This window comes from Apis florea, unplaced genomic scaffold (assembly GCF_048593485.1).
Source record: "Apis florea isolate Af1SG1 unplaced genomic scaffold, ASM4859348v1 contig_2495_pilon, whole genome shotgun sequence".
Lineage (NCBI taxonomy): Eukaryota > Metazoa > Arthropoda > Insecta > Hymenoptera > Apidae > Apis > Apis florea.
Window position 1 is genome coordinate 3,271,284 of NW_028256595.1, and position 25,403 is coordinate 3,296,686.

At 43.8% G+C, this 25,403-nt stretch overlaps 1 protein-coding gene and 1 long non-coding RNA gene across 11 annotated transcripts in view; one reads left to right on the forward strand and one right to left on the reverse strand.

The window, feature by feature from the left end:
• Nucleotides 1-556: 556 nt before the first annotated feature.
• On the reverse strand, nt 557-5,511 carry LOC147657852 (uncharacterized). The gene is made up of 2 exons (XR_015291667.1): nt 4,599-5,511; nt 557-4,101 (listed from the first exon to the last, which is right to left on the reverse strand). It is a non-coding gene; the product is annotated as an uncharacterized LOC147657852 (long non-coding RNA).
• Nucleotides 563-25,403, forward strand: part of RyR (Ryanodine receptor) — a 34,590-nt gene continuing 9,749 nt past the window's right edge. For 2 of the 10 annotated variants that reach the window (XM_086906444.1, XM_086906445.1), the window contains exons 1-38: nt 563-1,571; nt 3,596-4,027; nt 9,599-9,703; nt 9,815-9,913; nt 11,002-11,016; nt 11,639-11,716; nt 11,790-11,865; nt 11,953-12,065; nt 12,146-12,345; nt 12,479-12,661; nt 12,752-12,923; nt 13,009-13,178; nt 13,304-13,428; nt 13,497-13,867; nt 13,928-14,259; nt 14,348-15,456; nt 15,533-15,741; nt 16,667-16,766; nt 17,803-18,001; nt 18,080-18,450; nt 18,528-18,759; nt 18,841-18,870; nt 18,976-19,120; nt 19,234-19,529; nt 19,600-20,133; nt 20,212-20,444; nt 20,532-20,634; nt 20,708-20,863; nt 21,041-21,156; nt 21,245-21,790; nt 21,864-22,682; nt 22,756-23,079; nt 23,461-23,738; nt 23,820-24,040; nt 24,287-24,377; nt 24,448-24,764; nt 24,846-25,149; nt 25,220-25,373. In XM_086906444.1, coding sequence (XP_086762570.1) covers nt 3,974-4,027; nt 9,599-9,703; nt 9,815-9,913; nt 11,002-11,016; nt 11,639-11,716; nt 11,790-11,865; nt 11,953-12,065; nt 12,146-12,345; nt 12,479-12,661; nt 12,752-12,923; nt 13,009-13,178; nt 13,304-13,428; nt 13,497-13,867; nt 13,928-14,259; nt 14,348-15,456; nt 15,533-15,741; nt 16,667-16,766; nt 17,803-18,001; nt 18,080-18,450; nt 18,528-18,759; nt 18,841-18,870; nt 18,976-19,120; nt 19,234-19,529; nt 19,600-20,133; nt 20,212-20,444; nt 20,532-20,634; nt 20,708-20,863; nt 21,041-21,156; nt 21,245-21,790; nt 21,864-22,682; nt 22,756-23,079; nt 23,461-23,738; nt 23,820-24,040; nt 24,287-24,377; nt 24,448-24,764; nt 24,846-25,149; nt 25,220-25,373 — 8,980 coding nt within the window. In that variant the 5' untranslated portion in view covers nt 563-1,571; nt 3,596-3,973. Of the gene's footprint in view, nt 1,572-3,595; nt 4,028-9,598; nt 9,704-9,814; nt 9,914-11,001; nt 11,017-11,638; nt 11,717-11,789; nt 11,866-11,952; nt 12,066-12,145; nt 12,346-12,478; nt 12,662-12,751; nt 12,924-13,008; nt 13,179-13,303; nt 13,429-13,496; nt 13,868-13,927; nt 14,260-14,347; nt 15,457-15,532; nt 15,742-16,004; nt 16,105-16,666; nt 16,767-17,802; nt 18,002-18,079; nt 18,451-18,527; nt 18,760-18,840; nt 18,871-18,975; nt 19,121-19,233; nt 19,530-19,599; nt 20,134-20,211; nt 20,445-20,531; nt 20,635-20,692; nt 20,864-21,040; nt 21,157-21,244; nt 21,791-21,863; nt 22,683-22,755; nt 23,080-23,359; nt 23,381-23,460; nt 23,739-23,819; nt 24,041-24,286; nt 24,378-24,447; nt 24,765-24,845; nt 25,150-25,219; nt 25,374-25,403 lie in introns of all 10 variants that reach the window. The other 8 variants (XM_086906451.1, XM_086906450.1, XM_086906442.1 and 5 more) reach the window with 7 other exon arrangements.

Below are 25,403 nucleotides of genomic sequence, written 5' to 3' on the forward strand. Positions count from 1 at the left end.
AGAAAATAGAAATAAAAAAGGTTGTATCGCGGTTCGATCACCTCGATATCTCTCTCTCTCTCTCTCTCTCTCTCTCTCTCTCTTTCTCTCTCTCTCTCTTGATACGTCTGTTTCGACGCGTTTGTATAAGAGGGGGGAGGGGGAAAAAAGGATAAGAAATGAAGACACGTGTTTCTCCCGCGTATCGCGATCCAAGGGTTTGACGACGATCGGACGAATTCCGTTTTGCGCACGAGTTTTATGACGTTCCGTGTTCCGATATCGCTCGTTGCGAATCTATTCTTCTTTTATCTATTCTTCTATCCCCTCCCCCCTCCCTCCTCCTCCTCCTCCCTTCCTGCAGGAGGGGATTCACACACTCCCGTTCAGGAAGAATTTATCACGTGGGGAAGAATTTTAACAAGCCCCGCCCCTCCCCTTTTTGACGAGCAATAAATCTGGGATGACCATCGATCAAAGCAAGTCAATCAACCAGTAGCTCAGAACGAAACAAACAGAAGATTTATCGCGAGTCTGGTGCCAGTCTCGATCGTGTAAACGTGTATTGGACGGTAAATTAACGGATATTAACGGATTTATTATCTCAACGAGTTATTTACAACGTGTTATAGGGAAGGTCATTAAAGATCGTTAAAGATAAATTTTGATGAAGGATTTCTTTCTTCCTTTTTTTTTTTTTTTTTTTGATTCTCGCTTCAAACGATTCAGAAATACAGAATATATATAGGCGTTAAAGGTGTTCGCCATCTAGCGCCATGTACAGGTCGTTTGAAATGATCTAGTCGACCAATTCCATTCTACTTTATTCGCTGCGGTCACGTTGGAAGACAGGGGATAATACCAACAGCCGAGAACTAACTCGAGTGAGCTGATCGATACGCATCCCCGTTTACTCTCCGTCGGTGGGGCGCGATAAGGGTAGTTTTCGCGGAGGACACGAAACACTCGTCCACGATAAACGGTAAATTTGGCAAACGTTTAAGAACAGCGGCGAGATAAATTACGAAATTGCGTAAAATCGGCTCAATGAAACTCATAAATATGTGCAAATGTGCAACAATGGTAGATAAATAACATTCTCTTGCAACAATATTATACACAGTATGCACGGTATTGTATCATTTCGAGGACGTGTAAAATTATAAAGATCCCGATTTCGATCTAAAATTCTAAGAAAAACGTTACGATCGTGTGATAAAGTAATAACAAGCTCCTTATTAGAATGAATTCCTTCGTTGTTTCAACGAATTTATTGTTCATTTCTTTGATCTCCCCAAAATATGGCCCGATAATAAATCAACGAATCGAAAACAATCGTCTGGGAGGCAAGACGATGCGTTTGGCGGAGGAACGTGGCGATCGCGTGAGAAGAGGCGTACGCGGGCTCGGCTCGAGGCTGAAAATAGCCGAACAGAGCTCGCTTCACTCCGCTCGGCGCGGCCCGCCAGAATCGCTCGAGCCTCGACACGAATTTCGTCGTGGTGGGTCCCGACCAAGGATCCAGCCATCCTGAATCGATCGATCGAACCACCTCCTCGCCAGGTCGATCCGGAAATCGACTCCAAATCAAAGTGAGTGCTTCTTCAACTAGTGGAAGTAAAGCGAGCACGTTTTTTCTTTCTTTTTTTTTTTTCTTTCTCCCTTCGTTCTTCTTCGAGGTGAAAATTTCGAAATCGGTTCTTCTGATTCGTTACATATATATATATATATATATATTCTCTCGCGTGACGCACAGTGAAGTGGTTGAAAAAAACGTATGATAAAATGCGTGCGGTTCGCGGCGTGGGTTGCATCGCGGACACTCGAGAAACTAATCGACCTCGATGTACGCATCGAATGTAGCAGTGCGAGTGTGTACCGCGGGAGCTTTCTCGAATGTTTGTGTCTGTTTTAATTACCTTTTTCGCCACATGGTGTTTACCGCACGGTTGATCGAGATCGAGCTCGATATCTGGAAATATATATATATATATATAAAATACGAAACGCGCACAGAAGAGCAAAGTCTTCTTCCTTGGATCCTCCTTACGAATCGATATATGCTTTGGCAACGAATTTCCAAAATTGCGAAACACCGAGACCGAATAGCGGTAACATTGTCGCGGTTTTATTTTCTCTTAGCTCTCGGTCGGAATCGGGTGAGGAAATATTTAGCACGGGAACAATATTTTGATCCGTTTGATCCGTTGCCAGTTAAACAGTTTCGTGATTTATCGACGTATCCGTCGCTCCGTGCTTTCTCGATCCTCGCTTTCGCGACCTCCCCCGAAATCGCGACTCTCCTCCCCCCCCCCCCCACCGAAATGTTGGCGATATCCTTAACCTTCGATCGACGCGTTATTCCGCCGATATTCTAATTCGAGTCGGCCACGAGATCCTCGCTCGATCCGCCGAGTTGTAAATGCATCTATTTCTGCCCGCTCGCTGGAAATAGACTCGAGAATGAAATAGGTCCGATTCCTCGAAGGAGGAGGAGGAGGAGGAGAACGAGCGTATCTGCCGCGTTGTCATCCTCGATCGATCGATCGATATTCCTTTTTGGATCATCGATCGAGGCGCGTTTGATCGAAAAAAATGCCCCGAAAATTGGATTTATCGCGAGTAAATTAGATTTTCGCCGGAGATACGGGTTTCAGAAACCTCGTTCAACAAATTGGAAGCGCAGTTGCAAGCAAATTAGGGAGAGCAATTTGGATTACGATGCCTTAAGATCTCCGCGGAAGTGAGACAAGGGGGATGGCCACTTGGTCTAAACTATTTTTAAACTTTTAAACCCGTTGAATACCGTTGAATCTACCACATCTAAATATATCTTCCGTTCTGGAGGCTTTTCGAGTTTAATTGACGCACGTTTACCCATCGGTCACGGTAATTGCGTAAATAACAAAACCGATAATATCGTTAATAACAATAATAATACGCACTGTTGCAATTAAGCACAGCCACGCGATGCCACGCGACGATTAATTATCCGCCACTGATTCATCCTGAAAAGAATAATCAAAAGAAAAAAAAAAAAAAAAAAAAAAAAACCATCGATCCTCCGTGTAATATCCTCGTTAAATGATATCAACGAAGTATTCCGAAATACGGCAAGAGTAGAAATATTCCAGGTCACGATAATTATTTTCGAGGATGCAAACGATCCCCTTCTTCCTCGTTTTCTTTCTCTCGAGACGAAAAATTTTCCCCCCTCCCCCGATAATTCCCGATAATCGATGCGATTAACTCGCGATACTTCATGCCCCCCTTCATCCCTCGGGTATAAAATCCATTCTTATGATTCTAGACCGATAGAATCACCGAAAACAGATTGCGATACATCTCTCAACGAATTCCGAAAATTCTTCCCGTTTCGAATACCATTTTCCAAGATTCAATTTCTCCGCGAAATTTCTCCACGATCCTCCTCCCCTCCCCTAAGATAAGACTAAAATCCTGGGGGAAAATGGGGGAAAATACTTGGCCCATTTTACGCGAGACGAGCGGATCACTCGGAAATAAAAACAATCGCGGAGGGGAGGGAGAGTATGTGCATTACACGGAGGATAGATTGGCTAGGACGGAATTTCGAGCATGCGGAATTTGATTGAAGGAAGCGGGCGCTTGCGCGTGGGTCTGTGGCGAGGTACGCGCTAACCACCCACCCACCCCGTTCCCCAGTAAGCGGGTGATCGTTGGTGCTCCATCGGAGGTTAGGACGTCGCCGACACCGCCGCCGCTGGTGTTCGTCGTCGTCGTCGTCGTCGTCGTCGTCGTCGTTGTCGGCCACCGCCGAGAGGAAAACGTTCCCGGCAGCCGTCAGTGCGTGCAGCCGAAACATGTCGGATCGCCAAGCGTGACCGACCAACTTTCCATCCGCGCCCTTCCATTCGCTATCCATTGGCTGGGGACAAGTGAGGGCAAGGGAGAGGAAAATAACGCGACAAAGGGGGTGAACTGCGGAACTCGGGTTACGTGAGGAACCGACGGGATGGCTGACAGCGAGGGTGGCTCCGAGCAGGATGACGTATCCTTCCTTCGCACGGTGAGTATTTCACTCCTCTTTCCTTTTTCTCTTCTTCGTCCATTTGTCGGAAATTTGCCGCTGTTCCTGGCACTCTGCAATGGAAATTTTCTTAATACAATTAATACGATTATTCGTATCGATACGTGATACGTAATATGAACGACCGATGGAATACCGTTCTTTTTTTTCTTTTTTTTCCTTTCCTTCTTTCTCTTAATGTATAAAGGAAAAATTGTTTCCATTCGATCAAAAGTTTCGATATCGAGCAAACGTTGATCCAACGAGGGAGACGTTCGTTGATTATTAAACGAGCCACGCGATGTTCCGCCGCGCGCAGATAAGCTCGAACAATCGGGGCTATCACGTGGGGATGAAAAGCGCGCGATGTTATTGAAGAATCCGTGTTCCAATGACGATGAGAGAACGTTTTCGGTTTGAAAGAAGGGTCGGAGATATATATATATATACACATACACGGTCGGATATATAGGGAAAAACGAGCATCGATGTCGAGCAAATCCGCTTAGGCGGCGGTTTAAAGTTAGAGTCCGAGGACGCGTGTGTGGCGTGTTTACAGTGCTGTTGTCACCTGTGTGTACGTGTGCGGAGCCCCTATTTCTCGCACGTTAGAACGCGATTCTCGCTCGTTGGAAAGGGGGAGTGGCGTGGAATTCGGTGAATCGTGGAAGCACTTAAAGTTCCCATACTTGACGACCTTGACCTCGTTCGAACCCGCAAGGATCAACACGGTGACCGAGAGGGTAGAATACAGGCCTTGAGCTTCCGTAAGCTGTACACGCGCTTCCGATGCTCCACGCTCTTTAATAGTCGCCCTTTGGTAAAAATACATCTCTCTCTCTCTCTCTCTCTCTCTCTCTCTCTCCCTCTCTCCCCTCCTCTCTCTCTCTCTCTCTCTCTCTTCGATGCACGCGGTCCTGTTAACGGAGCGCAGCCACAACGTTAACAACGTCGACACGCGTGCTCATCGATTTTTTTTTTTATTTTCCTCCATGTTTAGACCTTTCCCGCGTTATTCGCTCGTCCCTCCTTTTCCTTCCCGCAATAACTTGGCAATATAACGTACCTATATATAAAAACAAGTGTATATTTGTCTCATACAGTACAAAAGGCGTTTTTTTTCTTTTTTTTTTTTTTTTTTTTTTTTTCTACGAGTGGATACACACAGGACACGGGGACGACAGTGTCGAACAATGATTCTCGATACGAATTTCTTGTAGTTTATGTTTCGATTTTATAAATATGATGAATATGAATCGTCGTTGGTTGTTGTTGTTGTTGTTGTCGTTGCGCGAAGGTTCGCGAGCATTTCGATTCAAACGCGACTGAATCGAACCACTTGTCTTGGAACACGAGGCATCGCTTTCTTCGCACGAAAATGCAAATTCAAGGAGAAGCTTTCGTTCCAAGCTTTATCTTCCGTACTCCTCTTATCGCGAGCTTTTTTTTATCACCAATAGACAGACCTCTCGTTTATCCCTATCTTCTTCTTCGTCTCGCCTTTTCCGCCAGCTGAATGTATTTCCTTTTCGAACTCTCCGGCAGGGCGCACCACATTTTGCCCGCTTTGCGCGCCACTTTCGTCACGCGTTCCCCGGGCGACTTGAAGTACATTTCCAGGTAGAAGATGATGAACGGATTCGAGGATAGGATCATCCTTCGCCTTCTTCTACGCGGTTTGCAAATGCATTTGCCCTTCCTCGAACGACGACGGCGACGACGACGACGACGGGGGCGGCATCCTCTTCCTCTCTCCACCACCGCCGTGTCCACGTTTGTATTCGGTTCCAATCGAACATCCTGTGGTGTCGCGTTCCTGTCGAAAAATCGGTCAACAAATTGAAACGAACAACGAATCCCTCTCCCTTTCCAAACATCGTTTTCTTACGTTCCTCGAAACAACGTTCCTCCTCCAACGATTCCAATTTATATGTAACGATCTTTTTTAATATGTCGTCGAAATTTGCAACTTGTCATTTACGAGGGAGGAAGAATTTTCTCGAGCGAATTTCGTTGTTTCGAGAAAGTAGTCGTCGTCCAAGCGACAGATCTTTCCGAGGAAATTGTTGCGAAAAATTTTTTGAGGTATTGCTTCTCAATAACCGGCGATAATTACGTTTCTTTGTCCCGATTCTTCCTTTTCGATCGTGGCGGGGCGCGTTCGATCGAATCGTGAAGAAAGGGAAGATTGTTGCGTTGATTTGATTACACCGCGTATCGCGTATCCAAATAATTGAGTACGGGTGTTAAACGGCGTTCGTGACTGGGTAACATAACCGAATGCACTTGCTCAAACGAGAGGTAATCTCGTCGCAATTCAAACTTTGCGCTTTTTGAAGAGAATAATACCACCACTTTGACACGTTTTGTTTTAATTGGTTGAAGAAAATTTTGGCCGTCGGGCGAATATCGAATATCAAATTCGAGCACACTCTCAACGAACCGTTCTCTCCCTTCATTTGGGTTAAGTTGGACCACGACCGCGAAACGCTCGAAACGTTCGTCCATTTGTGAAATCGCGAGACAAGGTTTGTCGTGGATAGGAATCACGATGAAATTTGAGCAAGGATGATGGAATTGTCGGGACGAGTTGTCGAGCCTCGTTTTCGCGTGGAAACGAATCGTGATACGATACGAGAAGATAAGTGATTCGTATTGAAACACGATTTCTAGCCTATTCGAACGGATCGTTCGCCTCACCTGTCGTCGTTGAGATTTTCATAGCCGAGGGGTCGATTCATGCCTGTGCTGCTGTGTCTTTGGTTATTGAATTTTTACTTGAAAATTTGATATATGTAGCCAAACTTAACATATCCAAACGGTTGAAAACATTTGAACTATTCGTCGACTATGTTCGCGTTATATTGTGCGATAGAGAATTGTATCGATAGTATCGCAGCGCGAATCGAACATCGATCGAGGACACCGACTTCTTGCATAATTCATTTATCCCGTTTATTTCGAACGAGCCTTCCCTTCCTTTCCCTGTTTGTAATCCGATCGAATCGAGATCACGATACACGTTCGTTCGTTCGTTCGTTTCATCAACCATTGTCGGAGATGAAAGAAACGCTCGAATAATCTGCTCGAAATTATCGGCGGCCTTGGTGCACGAGAACGAGAGTAAATCAATTTTCTCCCCGCACAAGCAACGAGCGGAAATAGGAAGCGTAATTTCGTTCCTCTTCGACTTTCAGTTTTTCTCAATGTCGGAAATTGATGCGAAAGTTGAAAATCGAACGAAAATATCGAAACGTATCAGATAACAATCCTTTATCAACAACAGGTATTATAAAGCCTTTTCTTTCTTTTTTTTTTTTTTACATCAATCGTGATTTAATGAAAAAAGAAATATATCGATAATCGAGGAATATATAAACATATAACAATTTCGTTATTTCTTTTTAATCGCGATCGTTTCGACGATGAAACAAAGTTGGAAAACAGTGGTACAAGTACGTTCGAGACGTCTGGTGGAAAATTATGTCGAGGTGTACACGGTTCGCTGCATCGTAATGATCATTAATTAATAAGTGAACAACCGTTGGCATCGTGGGGCGCCACTCGAAATTATCGCGCACACTTTCGCGTGTTGCCGTGACGATTGAATTGCCACGACGAAAAGAGACGTGGGTAATTAAAAAAAATAATAATAAATCGTTGGTCGTTTAAAATCGTGCCGAACCACTCCTACCAGACTCTCTCTCTCTCTCTCTCTCTCTCTATCTCTCTTCCTTTCTTCTTTAAGAGCGTGGCGACAGTTAATTTTAGCAATCGATGCTGCATTGTTCCGTGTAATCAATACAGCTCTTCATTAAAGATTTCACGTCGAAAAGCAACCGACCGTGCGTTAATAACACAGGCTCGGTTTCACTCGGTGGTTCACTCATATATTGCGAGAGTGGAAAGAATGTATCGCTGACGTTTTCACGGCAATTTCAGTTTGTAAGTGAATCGATCGATAATTGAGATCGTACATCATTTTAATCGTGTAATCGTTTGATAAAATAAATTGAAAATTCCAAATCTCGTTTCTCTTTTTCGCAAATTCGCAAATGGTGAATGTAGCGAGCAGTTGTATATGTATATATTTTTTGGCAAGTAGCGTACACGTATATCGTTAAATGTCGAAAAAGATCGCGGAATGCAAATATAGCTTGCCGATTCATATCCAAAAGTCAATGTGATTTATATTTAGTATCCGCTCGGACGAGATACGCGCCGGATTGTCGGACGCTGAAAATACAGACACACCCTTGACCCGAAGTTGCAACACGTTGCAGCTTCGATCCGCGAGGGCGAGGGGAATAATTGATTTATTCGAATCTACGTTATTCTACCATCGTTTCGCGATGGGCGCCACGAAGAATAGCAATCGGAGAGCTCGATGATGGGCGAAAATCGGCGATCCACTTTATAGATTATTCGATCGAACTCGGCGAGCATTCTCGTTATCGACGAATTTCTCCCGATTTTTCCCCAGAATCGGCGATTGTAAACCGTGTCAGACGAGACTCGCGTGCTTTTCCATGTAACCCAGTAACACATTATGTTAATTCGAGCTCGTTTCGCTTTTTCTCTCCTTTTTTCCCTCCCCAACGATGTTCGTGTTACGCGCGTTTCGCATGCGTGCGCCATTTATCCGCGTGAAAAATATTTGCCTGTAAAGTAATGGAGCGGAACCGTCATTAGTCTCGACGTTGTAAATTGTAAATTGAGAAATGTCACGGAATTTTGCGAGCCAATACCGCACGACGGATCGTGCGCGATAGAAATAATCTTGTTGAACGTATCGTTCCTCGATCGCAATTATATTCCCGATCGAGTTATAACACTTTCCACGTTCGAATCTTCGAGATTCTAAATTTGTCGCGTGATCGTAATTTTAAAACTACATTTGGCTACATTGTAGCGCAGAATCGTCGGTTTAATCCCGGCGCAAAGATGTGCAAAATTGTCGAGTCGATGAGAAATCGTTTCGTGTGCTCGATTTTAAAAACGAATCCCACGTATGGTGGGAATCGCGTGACAACTCGATCGAATAAGACCGAGTGACTCATGTACAACCTCACGAAGAATGCCACTTACTTAAGCAACACTCTGACACTCTGTGTGGTAAAAACACAGTGGCATCGTTCCCCTGACAAATCCGCTACTTCGAAACGCTTCGAAAGCGTTTCCCGATATACGCTCGTGGAAAACTAGTGGCGCACATTCTTGAGACCGTCCAAATTGGTTTTGGCACAGTGTGTAACATCTGCTGCTTGGCTCACATCATATTTCAACGTTTCGCAAAGATCGACGTTGCTCTCCTCGTATCTCTCCAACGCATCAATGAATCAATGTTTTTCTCTTTTTTTTCCTCTTCAACTCCGCGATCGAAATCTCTTTCGACGATTTTTTCTTTAAAAAAAAAAAAAAAAATGAATTATAGGCAATAAATTGCACGGTTATATTGTACGAAAATACGAAGGTGGATCAACGTTTGCATCTCTTACCTCTAAGTAAATTAATTTAACTTAGTCGAACAACGATGAGAAATTGAATCGAATATGGAATTGGAATTCGTAGGAGGATATGGTATGTCTGTCCTGCACGGCAACCGGTGAACGAGTTTGCCTCGCAGCCGAGGGATTTGGTAATCGGCACTGTTTCCTCGAGAATATCGCGGATAAGGTAAGGTATTTAACCGTTGGGTGGCCGCCCAATTCTTTCTCGTACCACTTTCTAAATGAAGCAAGGGGAGGGGAAAGTGAAAAAGTTGCATGTTTTTGTTTACAATTGCAGAACATACCACCCGACCTGTCGCAATGCGTATTCGTAATAGAGCAGGCTCTCTCGGTGCGAGCTTTGCAGGAATTGGTCACTGCTGCCGGTTCCGAGACGGTAACGTACCACTTCTTTATCACTCGTGAACATCGTACAACGATATATATATATATTTATATTTATATTATAGAGAATATCGTTACAACGTTTACGAAGTATTTAGATTTTAATAATTTTAATAATTATTCGATCCCTCCTCGTGGTCTCTTTTTCTATTTTCCTGTGCAGACGTTCTCGTTTTCGCTGTTATATATTTTTCAGTTTTGCTTGATCGTGACGACAAAGATTGCAAGATTTTCTTTTTTTTAAATGCATTTTAAAGAACTCTCCTTCGCGTAAGGTGATCGATCGGTTGACGTAAATGATCTGAGAAACGTGAATCACCCGCATAGGAGTGGGCCATAAAATTTTGTTTGATTTCATTTCTGCTGGGGAGGATTACTCATTTGTCCATATTTTTTCTTTTCTTTCCACTTTTTTTGCGAAACTAAACCGAACGATGCACTTAGAAAGTAGATACTCGCGATTTCCAGTCGAGTCAATATTTTGTTTTCAGACAAACTGTCAAGCATATTTGACATTCTCTCTCTCTCTCTCTCTCTCTCTCTCTCTCTCTCTCTCTCTTTCTTTTTTCTCTCTCGCTCTTCTTATTTTCTCTTCTTTTTTTTTTTTTTTTTTTCCTTCGAACAAGATGCAAAGAAATAATTTTCTGAATGCATCCGCACTTTTTTTCCGTTTCTTTTTTTGTCCATCCAATCAATAATTGTGGCATGCATCCATGTAGCATCCGTGTAACACGTCTCAAATTGTCTTTCGTTTGTCCGTATTGTCTTTTGTCTCCCTCGTGTTTATGTCCAATTTTTTTTTGTTGCGTCTGCACTGAAGCGTTGCAACTCATCGCAATACGAGAATCATCCATATGCGTGAAAATCGCACGTATAGATACATATGTGTACATAATACATTTCACCTATCGATCGACATTCTAGGCGTGTTCACCGAATTTCTTTTCATTTTCTCTTTTTCTCTTTCTTTATTTTCTCTCTCTTCCTTTCTCTCTTTTTCTATCTATCTATCTATCTATCTATTCATGATTGGCAAGACAGAAAAATTGAGATTTACAACACTTATGTTTCTGTTTGCAGCAGCAAGAAAATTTAGTAAGTATATCTTTCGTATCACTCTAAGACACCAAGTTTACGTTCACTGCGCTTGTAAGTAACGTCATAAGTAGCATCATTTGCTTGCGTTCTTTTGGATCTCGTTCAAAAAATTCACATCTTTATTTTTCTTTTTCTTTTTCTTTCGCTCTACTCATATTTCTCTCTCTCTCTCTCTCTCTCTTCCTTTCGTTGTATCGTTCGATACTTTCTCTACTTGGTTTACTTGTATCTGTGCATTTTATGTTTAAACGCTGACGTTATGCTGATCACGCGGATCTACGAATGCATTTTTTCTTTTTTTTTTCTCCCCCCTATTTTATGTTCGATTAACACGCAACAATCGATTTGAAAAATACTTCTTCCATCAGAAAAGCACGTATACACGCTTGCGCCAATTTCAATTTATTATTCGTTAACAATACATATTATTTATGGCCTTCTCTTATCGGTAACGCTTGTGAACTTTCATTTACATTTCTTCTTCTTCTTCTTCTTCTTCTTCCTCCTCTTCTTTTTCTTCTTATTCTTCTTCTTTAATCCAATTTTCACAATATTCACGTATCTTAGGTATATCCAAGCGTATGTCCGCTTCAATCGCTATATCTGTGTGCATTTGTAGGGAAAGGGTACAGGATCTGGACACAGAACTCTGTTGTACGGTAACGCCATTTTACTGAGGCATCAGAACAGCGACATGGTAAATACACAATATAAAATCCCGTAAAAATCGTCATTTCCACGGAGTAAGTAACTCGTCGTCTCATTTACAGTATTTGGCTTGTTTATCGACCAGCTCGTCCAACGACAAGTTGGCTTTCGACGTGGGTCTGCAACAGCATTCTCAAGGTTAGCCGATGGAACGCGATCGAATTTAATAATATCAATTCCTGTCGTGCTTACACACGCGTATATCTGACATGATCGATCGTTTAGGCGAGGCTTGTTGGTGGACGGTGCATCCGGCATCGAAGCAAAGATCCGAGGGTGAGAAGGTTCGAGTCGGCGATGACCTTATCCTTGTATCCGTGGCCACCGAAAGATACTTGGTAAGCAATGTATAAAAATCTTCCCCCCCTTCTCTCTAAATTATTCTTCGAAATATTTCCAACCACTCGCTTTTTTCCAGCACACAACCAAAGAAAACGACTTGTCGGTGGTGAACGCCTCGTTCCACGTGACCCACTGGTCCGTGCAACCGTACGGTACCGGAATCAGCCGGATGAAATACGTCGGTTACGTGTTTGGCGGCGACGTTCTGCGATTCTTCCACGGTGGCGACGAGTGTCTCACTATACCGTCCACGTGGAGCACAGCGCCGAGTCAAAAGTAAATATTTGGAAGGAAAGAAATATCCTCGAAAGTGGTCGAAAAGAAATTTTGCCCTCCATTGCCTCGTTCGGGATAATTCGATTAGCGGTACGTGATTGAAACCGGTATTTAATTCCGCTTGTTTACACAGTATAGTGATCTACGAGGGAGGCAGCGTGATGAGCCAGGCACGATCGTTGTGGAGGCTTGAGCTGGCGAGGACGAAGTGGGCGGGCGGTTTCATCAATTGGCTGCACCCGATGAGAATCAGGCACCTGACGACAGGCCGGTATCTCGGCGTGAAAGAAAACAACGAACTGTATCTGGTCGATAGGTATTTTATTATTAGAAAAGTTCAAGGGTCAGGCCGATAATCATTGCCCGAGTTGCGTGAATTTTCTTTTTCTTTTTCATCCGTTCGAAGGAACGAGGCCACGATCGAGACCTCGACGTTCTCGTTGCGGCAAGAAAAGGACGATCAAAAGATCGTCCTCGAGGACAAGGATCTCGAGGTTATCGGCACGCCGATTATCAAATACGGTGACTCGACCGTTATCATGCAACACGCCACCACTTGTCTCTGGGTCTCGTACAAAGTATGAGAGTATTTCTTCTTTCGCTTATATTTTTCTCTTTCTCAAGAGGAAATTTAAATCGTCCTCGATTTTATTATCCGCGTAGTCGTACGAGACGAAGAAGAAGGGTGTGGGCAAGGTGGAGGAGAAGCAAGCCGTCCTTCACGAGGAGGGGAAAATGGACGACGGTTTGGTCTTCTCCCGTTCGCAAGAGGAGGAGTCTAGGACAGCTCGCGTGATTAGGAAATGCAGCAGTCTGTTTACCCAATTCATCACGTGAGTATCGTCGTACGTTGTTAAAATATGGAGGATTAAAAACGGTAGATGTTTGGATGGTGGCACGCACATCGACGAGACCGAATGATAAATTGAGCGGATTAAAAGGAGCGAATATGTTTCAGAGGCCTAGAGACGCTGCAAGTGGACAGAAGAGCGTCTATGTTCTTCCAAAATGTGAATCTGAACGAAATGGTGATGTGTCTGGAAGACTTGATTAATTATTTTGCTCAACCCGAAGACGACATGGGTAAGGGAAACGAATTACGCGTAAACGTCATCCAATATTGTCCGTAACATTGTTCGCGTTTCGCGTAGAACACGAGGAGAAGCAGAACAAATTCCGAGCCCTGAGAAATCGTCAAGACTTGTTCCAAGAGGAAGGTATACTGAATCTGATCTTGGAAGCGATCGACAAGATCAACGTGATCACGTCGCAAGGCTTTCTGGTCGCCCTTTCGGGCGACGAGAGCGGCCAAGCCTGGGATCAAATATCCGGATACCTGTATCAATTATTGGCAGCTATAATCAAAGGGAACCACACGAATTGCGCCCAATTCGCCAACAGCAATCGATTGAACTGGTTGTTCAGCCGTTTGGGATCGCAAGCTTCGAGCGAGGGCACAGGGATGCTGGACGTGCTTCATTGCGTCCTCATCGATTCGCCCGAGGCTTTGAACATGATGAGAGTAAGCGAAATTCGAGGAGAGACTCGATCTTGGAATCACGATTGATTATAATTTTCGCAGGACGAGCACATTAAAGTGATAATTTCCCTGCTCGAGAAACACGGAAGGGATCCAAAGGTGTTGGACGTTCTTTGCTCGCTCTGCGTGGGTAACGGCGTCGCCGTCCGATCGTCGCAGAACAATATCTGCGATTTCCTGTTGCCGGGGAAGAATCTGCTCCTCCAAACGCAGCTGGTCGACCACGTGGCGAGCGTGAGGCCGAACATATTCGTCGGTAGGGTCGAGAATTCAGCCGTTTATCAGAAATGGTACTTCGAAGTAACCGTCGATCATATAGAGCAGACCACGCACATGATGCCGCACTTGAGAATAGGATGGGCTAACACTTCTGGGTAGATCCAATTTTCGACAAAATTATGATCGATCGTAGATTCTCTCTCGTTCACTCGTTTCTTTTCTTTCTTTTCTTCCTCTCTAAAGATACATGCCGTATCCCGGTGGAGGGGAGAAATGGGGTGGAAACGGCGTCGGCGACGATCTCTACTCGTTCGGGTTCGACGGTGCGTATCTGTGGACCGGCGGTAGAAAGACCCAAGTCGTTCACAACGCGACGGAACCTTACATCAGAAAAAGCGACGTGATCGGGTGCGCGTTGGATCTCACGATACCCATAATCACCTTCACTTTCAACGGATCGCCCATCACGGGCTCCTTTCGAAATTTCAACCTGGACGGAATGTTCTTCCCCGCCATCAGCTGCTCGTCCAAATTATCCTGCAGGTTCCTGTTAGGGGGTGATCACGGCCGGCTCAAGTTTCAACCGCCGGAAGAGTTCTCACCCTTGGTGGAGAGCCTGTTGCCGCAACAAATTCTGTCGCTGGATCCCTGCTTCTACTTTGGAAACATGAACAAAGTGGTGCTGGCCGGTCCCTGGCTGGTCGAGGACGACACGGCGTTCGTGCCTGGCCCGGTCGACACGTCCATGATCAATCTACCGTCCTACGTGGAGCAAATCAGGGACAAGCTGGCCGAGAACATCCACGAGATGTGGGCGATGAACAAGATCGAGGCCGGGTGGATGTACGGGGAGCACAGGGACGATATGAGGAAGATTCATCCTTGCATCGTCCAGTTCGAGAGATTGCCGGCAGCGGAGAAACGTTACGACACTCAGCTGGCCGTGCAGACTCTCAAGACTGTTCTAGCGTTGGGGTATTACATCACTATGGACAAACCACCGTCGAGGATAAAAACTTTGAGGCTTCCGAACGAGCCGTTCTTGCAGAGCAGCGGCTACAAACCCGCGCCCCTCGATCTTAGCGCGATCACGCTTACGCCCAAGATGGAGGAGCTGGTCGACCAACTCGCGGAGAACACGCATAATTTGTGGGCGAAGGAGAGGATCAGCCAGGGTTGGACGTATGGCCTGAACGAGGACTCGGAGATGAGGAGGAGCCCGCACTTGGTTCCCTATCCGAAAGTGGACGAAGCGATCAAGAAAGCCAATCGCGACACCGCCAGTGAAACGGTGAGGACACTTTTGGTCTACGGATACATGTTGGAACCACCTACGGGGGAACAGCACGAAGGTAAAATATATGTTGGAATTATTCTCCAATGTGTTCAAAACGTTCGAAAATTGCTCGTTTCTCGTTTTCCATGCAGCTTTATTATTGGAGGCCAGCAGGTTACGTCAATTGTCATTTAGAACTTATCGGGTTGAAAAGCATTATGCGGTCAGCAATGGAAAGTGGTACTTCGAGTTCGAAGTTTTGACGGCTGGTCCCATGCGAGTTGGTTGGGCAAAGGCGGATTGCATGCCTGGAAGCATGCTGGGAAGCGACGAGAACACGTGGGCTTTCGACGGTTACAACGTGAGTGTCATCCATCCCGTATTTCTCGTGAAATTCGATTATAAATATAACCGAACTCGGGAAAGAAAGAAAGAAAAAAATAAAATAAAACGTACGAGGAATTATTATTACCGGTAATAGATTTGCGCGCGAGTAATTTTAATAACGATCGGCAAATTGCACGCGTACGTAAGGTTTTTTGTCCGTGAAATTTTTTTCATTTTAAATCGATCCTATTGAGTGAATGAAGGATTAATCATAATGATACCAATCGTGAATGTCAGGTAACTAAAGTACACGCCGGTACCCACGAGTCATTTGGTCACAAATATCAAGTGGGCGACATTGTTGGATGTTTCATTGACGTCGCGGACCGAACGATCAGTAAGATTTTTCCCAAAAATATATCCAAAATAATTCGATCTGTAGGTCTATCATCTTTTTTCTTCTTTTTTTCTTTTTTTTTTTTTTTTTTTTTTACGTTTTCTACTACTGTCTCTGTCTTTGTCTCTGTCCATGTTCTTTTTCTCCATGTTGACTTGATTGTTTCTTTTTTCTGCGTTTCCTTGTGTCCAAAAACATCGAACGAAATTAATGGGGGATTTCGTTCGACGAAGTGTGGCTTGACGTTTTTCTCTTTTCTTTCTATCAACCGCGAGCAACGTTATGTTATCTCTACGATATATTATATCGATCAAAGTCGAAGTAAATCATCGAATTTCTCGTTGTCCGCTCTCGTGATCTCGCGCGCATATAAAAACGTATCAAGATATACGTGTGTTCACGCGTTTGTACGCAAACGCGCATCGAAAAACGTTAAAGAAAAACGGAACGTTTGATCTTGAATTCCACGATTTATAAAAATTACAATTAATCGCGTCACGGTTTCCCGCGATACGGTTTGGCAAACGAGAGAATTTGAAATTGGTGAAATTTTGTTTTAAAGGAGGAAAAAGTATACTCGGGAACGGCCGAGACATTTGGCAAACAATGGCAGGTTGGAGACGTTGTCGGGGTTTTCCTGGATCTAATCGACAGAACGATTAGTAAGACGGAATCTTTCAAGCGAACGCTTCAGCTGCCATTCCAAGCTATACATACATACATATTTATAATTTGATCCAATAGAGATAGATTACTGGATACATTTCTCAGTGTTCGAAAAATTCGAATGAATAATTTACATTGATTATTCGCTTCTTTTTTTATTTTTATCTTGTTTCGTTGTTCTTTGTATTAGTAGTAAGCACGCGACTAATTTGCACTGTGAGCGTCGTCGTTTGTTCGATCAGCCAAACTTTGCAACCGACGTAAAGCGTTTTTATTTTTATTCGTTCCCTTTCGCGAAACGAAAGATCAGATGTTCGTTACATCGTCGATTACAATTTCATCATCGTCATGTCAATCACCGGCAATGCTTTCGTGTATATACAGTATATATTATTAGATTTTTCGCTCGTTCATTAATCAACTCGATGCACTTTCATCATACACGGTATCATAATTAGCATTCACATGTGTGTTGTATTTCTTCGTATCCAGTATTCTACTCGGTCAATGTATTGTAAATAACAGCGATAATGCTTGTCATAATTCTCATATACGACTCATATTTGCTAACCGCTAACCACCAAGAAAGATCTTGAAAGAAAAATAACGGGCTTGAGAAGAACAGCTTTTGAAATCGTCATCGCCTCGATTAAAAATTCTTCCAAATCAAAAATGCGAAATGCCCTTTTATAAAATTTCGTCATCAAATTTTGCTTATTTATTTTTCCTCGATCCACTCGTCCACTTATTTTTACGTTTTAATATTTTACGTATTTTATCCATCCCCTGTATGCATGTTTAACATTCGTTTCCGACAATTTTCACATTTGCTTCGCATAGTTGCATTCTATCTACTGTTTTAATCTTTGTATTAGCCGCTATTACCGTGATGCTTCTTTAAAAAATTTCAAATTGCTAGTCGCAATATTTGTATCTGTTCCTTCGTTTAGTCGACCCCTTTGAAACTAATTTTGTCTCGTAATATTAATAATAATATTCCTTCATCGAACGATCTGAAACACCTTCGTTTAGGCTTTTCTCTAAACGGGGAACTGCTGATGGACGCGTTGGGCGGTGAAACCTCGTTCGCCGACGTGCAGGGCGACTGTTTCGTGCCAGCTTTCACGCTTGGTGTCGGTCAAAAGGCGAAGTTAACGTTTGGACAGGACGTGAACACCCTGAAATTCTTCACCACCTGCGGTCTGCAAGAGGGATACGAGCCGTTCTGCGTGTAAGTGACACTCGATCGTTGTACTAGAATCCGCGCTCCACCCGAACGTTACGTGAAATAATCTTCGAAATGCACCAGAAACATGAATCGACCGGTTACGTTCTGGTACACCAAGGATCAACCGATTTTCGAGAACACGGACGACATGGCCGACACGAGGATAGACGTGGCTAGGATCCCAGCTGGTTCCGATACTCCGCCATGTTTGAAGATCTCCCACAACACGTTCGAAACGATGGAGAAGGCCAACTGGGAATTCCTTCGACTCTCCTTGCCAGTCATCTGTCAATCGATCTTTATTTCGGAGAGCGAGAAACTGAGAAGGTGGCAGGAGATCAAAATGCGTCAGAATAAACTGTTGTCCGAGCAGATGGAGCAAGCTCAACAAGTGCCCTCTGCTCACATTGAGCAGATCATGAAGTCTGGTTTCAGCATGAGCGACATCAAAGGTAAGATATTCTCCGATGTGTGAAATTTTTTCTCTTTTTTTTTTCTAATATAAATTTGATCGAAATCCGCTCGAAAGGATTGCAAAGGAATTATTCGGAGGATGCGGTGGAAGCCGACGAAATGATGAAAGAGTCGCCGATTCCTATGCAGAGGAACAAGCCGGCCAGGCCTCCGAGAAAAGGTTCCCTGTACGGATCGAGGATGGGGAACATGGAGAACGCGATTAGCGAGGCCGATATGAACGGATACGGAGACATGAACGGCGATATCAAAGACGATAAGAAGAAACGTGGGCGTTCGCCGTTCCGGTTAGTATGATAATTCCATCATTTCTACCGTATTTATCTTCTCATAGGGATAAATGGATATTGATATTTCGATCTTCCTAGCAAACTTAGCAAAGAGATGGAGGATGCCCCGTAAGTTTTCGAATTAAACCTGACCTAATCTCGCGTCTTGAAATATATTTTGTGTATCCATATACGCGTCGAAGAATATGTGTATATGAAAAAAATGTTCCACAGATTCTTCTCGCGGAAAGCGAAGTCTCCGGATGCGAAATCGAAAACGCCCGAACCACCGATACGCTCCGACGTCTCTGACAAAAGCACTAAGACACTGTCGATGAACAAAGCAAGTAGCCGGCCTCCCCAAATCCGTATATCAAACGTAAAACCATTTATTTTTATTTTTATTTGTTCGTTTGTTCGTTCGTCCAATCTCGTATCATCGAATCTTTTCGTTTCGAAACATGAAGAGAAACTTCTCTTTCCCCCCCGCAGACGGACTTGAAAGTGGTACCGCCCCAGATCCCAGAACGCAACGCGCCCAAAGCAATGTCCGTTCTGACAGGGAGCGGCGTCGAGGCGATCGGAAACGAGATATTCGATGCGGAATGCTTGAAATTGATGAACGAATATTTCTACGGGGTACGGATATTCCCTGGACAGGATCCAACTCACGTTTACGTGGGATGGGTCACCTCGCAGTACCATTTGCACACCAAGGACTTCAATCTGTCTCGCGTGAGGAAGGGCTCTGTAGTGATCACGGATGACTACGATCGTCCGGTAGAGCAGTGAGTTCTTCTTCCATTCTTTTCGCTTCTTTTTCGAACGAGAAGGAATATGTTTCCAAATTCGTCGCAGGGTGGACAGACAAAGTTGCTACATGGTAAGAGCGGACGAGCTTTACAACGAGGTGACGCAAGACGCATCCGGCAAGGGTGCATCTCAAGGGATGTTCGTCGGGTGTTTCGTGGATACGGCGACTGGTTGGGTTTCGTTCACGTGCGAGGGAAAGGAGACCAGTCACAAGTTCAAGATGGAACCTGACACCAAACTATTCCCCGCCATCTTCGTGGAGGCTACCAGTAAAGAGATCCTTCAAATCGAGTTGGGAAGAACTTCCACCACGTTGCCATTGTCCGCCGCGGTGTTGCAGAATTCTGAGCGTCACGTGATACCGCAGTTCCCGCCTAGATTGAAGGTTCAATGTCTGAAGCCTCATCAGTGGGCCAGAGTTCCCAACCAGTCGCTCCAAGTGCACGCGTTAAAGTTGTCCGATATCAGGGGTTGGTCCATGTTGTGCGAGGACGCCATATCTATGCTGGCTTTGCACATTCCTGAAGAAGATAGGTGTATCGATATCTTGGAATTGATCGAAATGGACAAGCTACTCAGGTTTGAAATTTTGAAAAATGATCAAAAAATCGATCGTTTCTCTTATGTTTCGAGGATCGACGTTCGATTTGATTTCAGTTTCCACGCGCATACTCTGACGCTGTACGCGGCTCTGTGCTACCAATCGAATTACAGAGCAGCACACGCTCTGTGTCAGCACGTCGATCAGAAACAATTGTTGTACGCGATTCGAGCGGAATACATGTCTGGACCCCTACGACAAGGATTCTACGACTTGCTGATCGCGTTGCATCTCGAATCACACGCGACTACGATGGAAGTGTGCAAGAACGAATACATCATTCCTTTAGGTGAGGCTTAACAAGTTTTTCTTAAACCGTTCTGGAATGAACGACCATCGTATCGCAACGAATCGTATCTTATCCATTTCTCTTCAGGCCAAGAACTGAAAGAGTTGTACGAAAACGAAGAAATGAAACACAGCCTCAGATATCTGGAGACCGAATCGGTTCGACCTCAGATGAAAATGACAGACATCAGGTAAATAGAACGAATCGAAAATTAAATGTGAACCCCGTGACTAATAGTCGACATCAAGGGATGATTCTTCCAGCGACCAGGCGATCGAGAACATAAGGAGTCTATACAGCCCGCACTTCCCTCTCGACGTGGTGCGGGATTACGTGATGACCGCTTTGAACGAGGCTGTCGAGATCAATCAAGTTCACAATCGAGATCCAATCGGAGGCAGCAATGAGAACCTTTTCTTGTATGTAATCGCAACGAATACGCGCACGCCTGGCATAATCCTCGCATATTTAGCGTGCTCGTCAAGCAGAATAAGAAGGAGAAGATAACGCTTTCAGGATAATTTGCTTAGCTCTGCAGAATCATAATAAACGTTCTTCTCGTATTCTTCCATTCACCTGAACTTTGTTTGTTGCAGACCACTTTTGAAACTTGTAGACAGGTTGCTCTTGGTTGGAATGCTCAGGAACGAAGACATCATGAAGCTTTTGATTATGATCCATCCCGAGACTTGGGATCCAACGTTTGAGAAAGGTAGAGAATGAAGTTGTAGAATCATGAATTTCCATTTTTTTTTTTTTTGGAATCGAGAGAAAGAGAGAGAAAGAGCAATCAATTGCAGAGGGAAAGGACGAGCACAAGAAGGGATTGCTTCACATGAAAATGGCCGAGGGAGCTAAGCTGCAGATGTGCTATCTTCTCCATCATTTGAACGATATCCAGCTTCGACATCGCGTCGAATCCATCATCGCGTTCAGCCACGATTTCGTTGGTGATCTCCAATCCGATCAACTTAGACGTTACATCGAGATCAAACAGTCCGATTTGCCATCGGCGGTGGCAGCCAAGAAGACCAGAGAGTTTAGATGTCCGCCTCGAGAACAGATGAACGCGATTTTAAGTTTCAAGAATATGGAATTCGAGGATGATCCCGAGAATATACCTTGCGGAGAAGAATTGATAAGCAAGATGAACGAATTCCACAACAATCTCATGACCTACGTGTCCTTGCACGCTCTTCAGGAAGCAGCGGATGCCTTGGAGGCGTCAATAGAAGAAGTTCAGAAACCTGGCGCCATTAAAAGGTTGTTCAATTTTATCAACGCGGTGAAAGAGTTAGAGGAAGAACCTAAACCTGAACCGGAACCTGAAAAGAAGACTCCAGAAGGTTTGAAGAATTAAATTAAACGATAAACTATTTTTTCTTGTCGCTTCTTCACGTTTTTCATTATCTTTTACAGAGGTATTCCGCAAAGTTCTCATAAAAACTATCGTCAGTTGGGCCGAGGAATCCCAGATCGAGACTCCAAAGCTGGTTCGAGAAATGTTCAGTTTGCTTGTCCGTCAATACGATACCGTGGGCGAATTAATTCGAGCGTTGGAAAAGACTTACGTGATCAACAGCAAGACGAAAGACGACGTTGCTTTGATGTGGGTCGGTTTGAGCCAGATCCGTGCCCTGTTGCCTGTCCAAATGTCCCAAGAGGAGGAGGAATTGGTCAGAGAACGACTCTGGAAATTAGTGAACAATCACACTTTTTTCCAACATCCAGATCTGATCAGAGTATTGAGAATTCACGAGAACGTAATGGCGATCATGATGAATACGCTGGGCAGACGTGCACAGGCGCAGTCGGACGCTCAAACACAACCGCAGACAACCGAAGGAGAACCTGTTTCCAAGGAGAAGGATACTTCTCACGAAATGGTGGTGGCATGCTGTAGATTCCTGTGCTACTTTTGTCGAACATCGAGGCAAAATCAGAAAGCGATGTTCGATCATTTCGACTTCCTCTTAGAGAACAGTAATATTTTACTGTCGAGACCATCGTTAAGAGGTTCGACGCCATTGGACGTGGCTTATTCCTCTCTTATGGAAAACACGGAGCTTGCTTTGGCACTGAGAGAACATTACCTCGAAAAAATTGCCATCTATTTGTCTCGTTGCGGTTTGCAATCGAATTCGGAATTGGTTGAGAAAGGTTATCCTGATCTGGGTTGGGATCCGGTGGAAGGCGAACGATACTTGGATTTCTTGAGATTCTGCGTTTGGGTTAATGGTGAGTAAAATAAATTCATCCAAAAGATTTAAATCCAAGAAGTTGCACGTAAATAATTACAATTCTCTTTTAGGTGAAAGTGTCGAGGAAAATGCAAACTTAGTGATCCGTCTGCTGATCAGAAGACCAGAATGCTTGGGTCCAGCTCTTCGTGGTGAAGGCGAAGGTTTATTGAGAGCCATTATAGACGCCAATAAGATGTCCGAAAAAATCGCTGATCGACGAAAAGTACACGACGAAGCAGAAGGTTCAACGGTTATGCAATTCGAGCATCCACTTCCAGAATCAGACGACGACGAAGACTATATCGACACGGGAGCCGCCATCTTGAATTTCTATTGTACTTTGGTGGATCTGTTAGGCCGCTGCGCTCCAGATTCTTCCGTTATCGAACAAGGTAAGATTCTTCTATCGTCGAAAGTTAAAATCCCTTTCCCTTGGATTTACGATATCATGCGATACATCCGTAAGTATCACTCGAACACGCATCACACTTATATACGCACTACTTTCACTGTTTTGAGTTGACAAACTATTTGCGAGGTTAGTTTCATTTCCAGTCTATAGCCATTCTCTTTCATTTCCAATTCATCGCGAGCTCCTCTATCTATTTCGTTACTTTCAAAATTCTCTAAGTCTAATGTTTACACTGTTTATTTTTTTTTGACGAGCAACAGAGGCTTCTACAGAATCTGTCGGTAATATATACAAAATCATGCTTTTCGTTTCTTTAATACGTTCGTTATGTGAACGAGATTACATCAGGCAAATTTTTCAGGGAAGAACGAGTCTCTTCGAGCGAGAGCCATTCTTCGATCGTTGGTGCCTCTTGACGATCTACAAGGTGTCTTGTCTTTGAGATTCACTTTACTGAATCCAGCAGCAGGTGAAGAGAAACCAAAGAGCGATATGCCGTCTGGTTTGATTCCTGGACACAAGCAGAGTATCGTTCTGTTTCTGGAACGCGTTTACGGTATCGAAACTCGAGAACTGTTCTTCAAAATACTCGAGGAAGCTTTCTTGCCTGATCTCAGAGCTGCTACTATGCTGGATAGGGTAAAATAGAATATAAATTCAATTTGAATCAAGAAAAATAGACGAAAATTGTGTTATTCTCGATCTCAATTGTCGTTTCAGAACGATGGATACGAATCAGATATGGCGTTAGCGATGAATCGTTACATCGGGAACAGTATTCTACCATTGTTGATCAAGCATTCCAAATTCTATAACGAGGCTGATAATTACGCGAGTTTATTGGACGCCACGTTACACACTGTGTACCGATTGAGCAAGAACAGAATGCTGACAAAGGGTCAACGAGAAGCAGTCTCGGATTTCCTCGTGGCATTGACCAGGTAGGCACGATCTTTCTCAGAAACGTAATTGAAATGATTAACGGAATCGTTTTGTTGCTTAACAAGAGAAGTCCACGAGTTAAATGTCTCGTAAGTTCGAACAATATTATTCTAAATTGCTAATTCACGCCTTCGATTATAGTCAGAAAATTTGCGCTATGAGGGTAACGGCTTATAGATTACATTACCCTCGATTCTTCTCTTTTTTTTTTTTACAATACATTCCTAATTTCTTTCCTCTTTTAGCCAAATGCAGCCCAGTATGCTGTTGAAGCTGCTTCGAAAACTGACGGTGGACGTATCCAAGCTATCTGAATACACGACCGTCGCTCTAAGGGTAAGTTATTTTTTTATTATTAAAAAAAAAAGAGACGAATAAAAATTAAATAAAATCAATTCCATAATAGCTGCTGACTCTGCATTACGATCGTTGTGCAAAATATTACGGTTCAACCGGCGGACAAGGTGCATACGGTGCATCGAGCGATGAAGAGAAACGTCTGACTATGGTTCTGTTCAGCAACATATTCGATTCGTTATCCAAGATGGATTATGATCCAGAATTGTTCGGAAAAGCTCTGCCTTGTCTCACGGCTATCGGTTGCGCGTTACCACCTGACTATTCGTTGTCTAAAAATTACGACGACGAATGGTACGGAAGTAAATCTGCATCTGCACAGTCGCCCGATGGACCATACAATCCTCAACCTATCAATACATCCAGGTATCACATTTTTTTAAATCGAAAACCATCAAAAAGTTCACAATAATATGGAATTAATAATGTTGATTTGTTATTTGACAGTGTGGTGCTGAATAATGATCTTAATCAGATAGTACAGAAATTCTCCGAGCATTATCACGATGCTTGGGCCAGCAGGAAGTTAGAAAATGGTTGGACATATGGCGAACAGTGGTCCGACATGAACAAGACACATCCGAGATTAAAGCCTTATAACATGTTAAACGATTACGAGAGAGAACGATACAAAGAGCCAGTTAGGGAGAGTTTAAAGGCTTTGCTTGCTATAGGGTGGAGCGTTGAACACGCAGAAGTGGATGTACCCTCTACGAATCGTAGCTCAATGAGGAGATCATCGAAAAGTCAGGTAAATCCTGATCGCACATCTCTATGGATACAATTATTGAATTATATTATTGTTATACGAATGATTTCAGGGTGATTCGGCGAATCCATTCAATTACAATCCTCATCCAGTTGATATGACTAACTTGACTTTGAGCAGAGAAATGCAAAATATGGCGGAACGTCTTGCGGATAATGCACATGATATTTGGGCGAAGAAGAAGAAAGAGGAACTTATCACTTGTGGTCTGTATCAACGAAGAATCGATATAAATT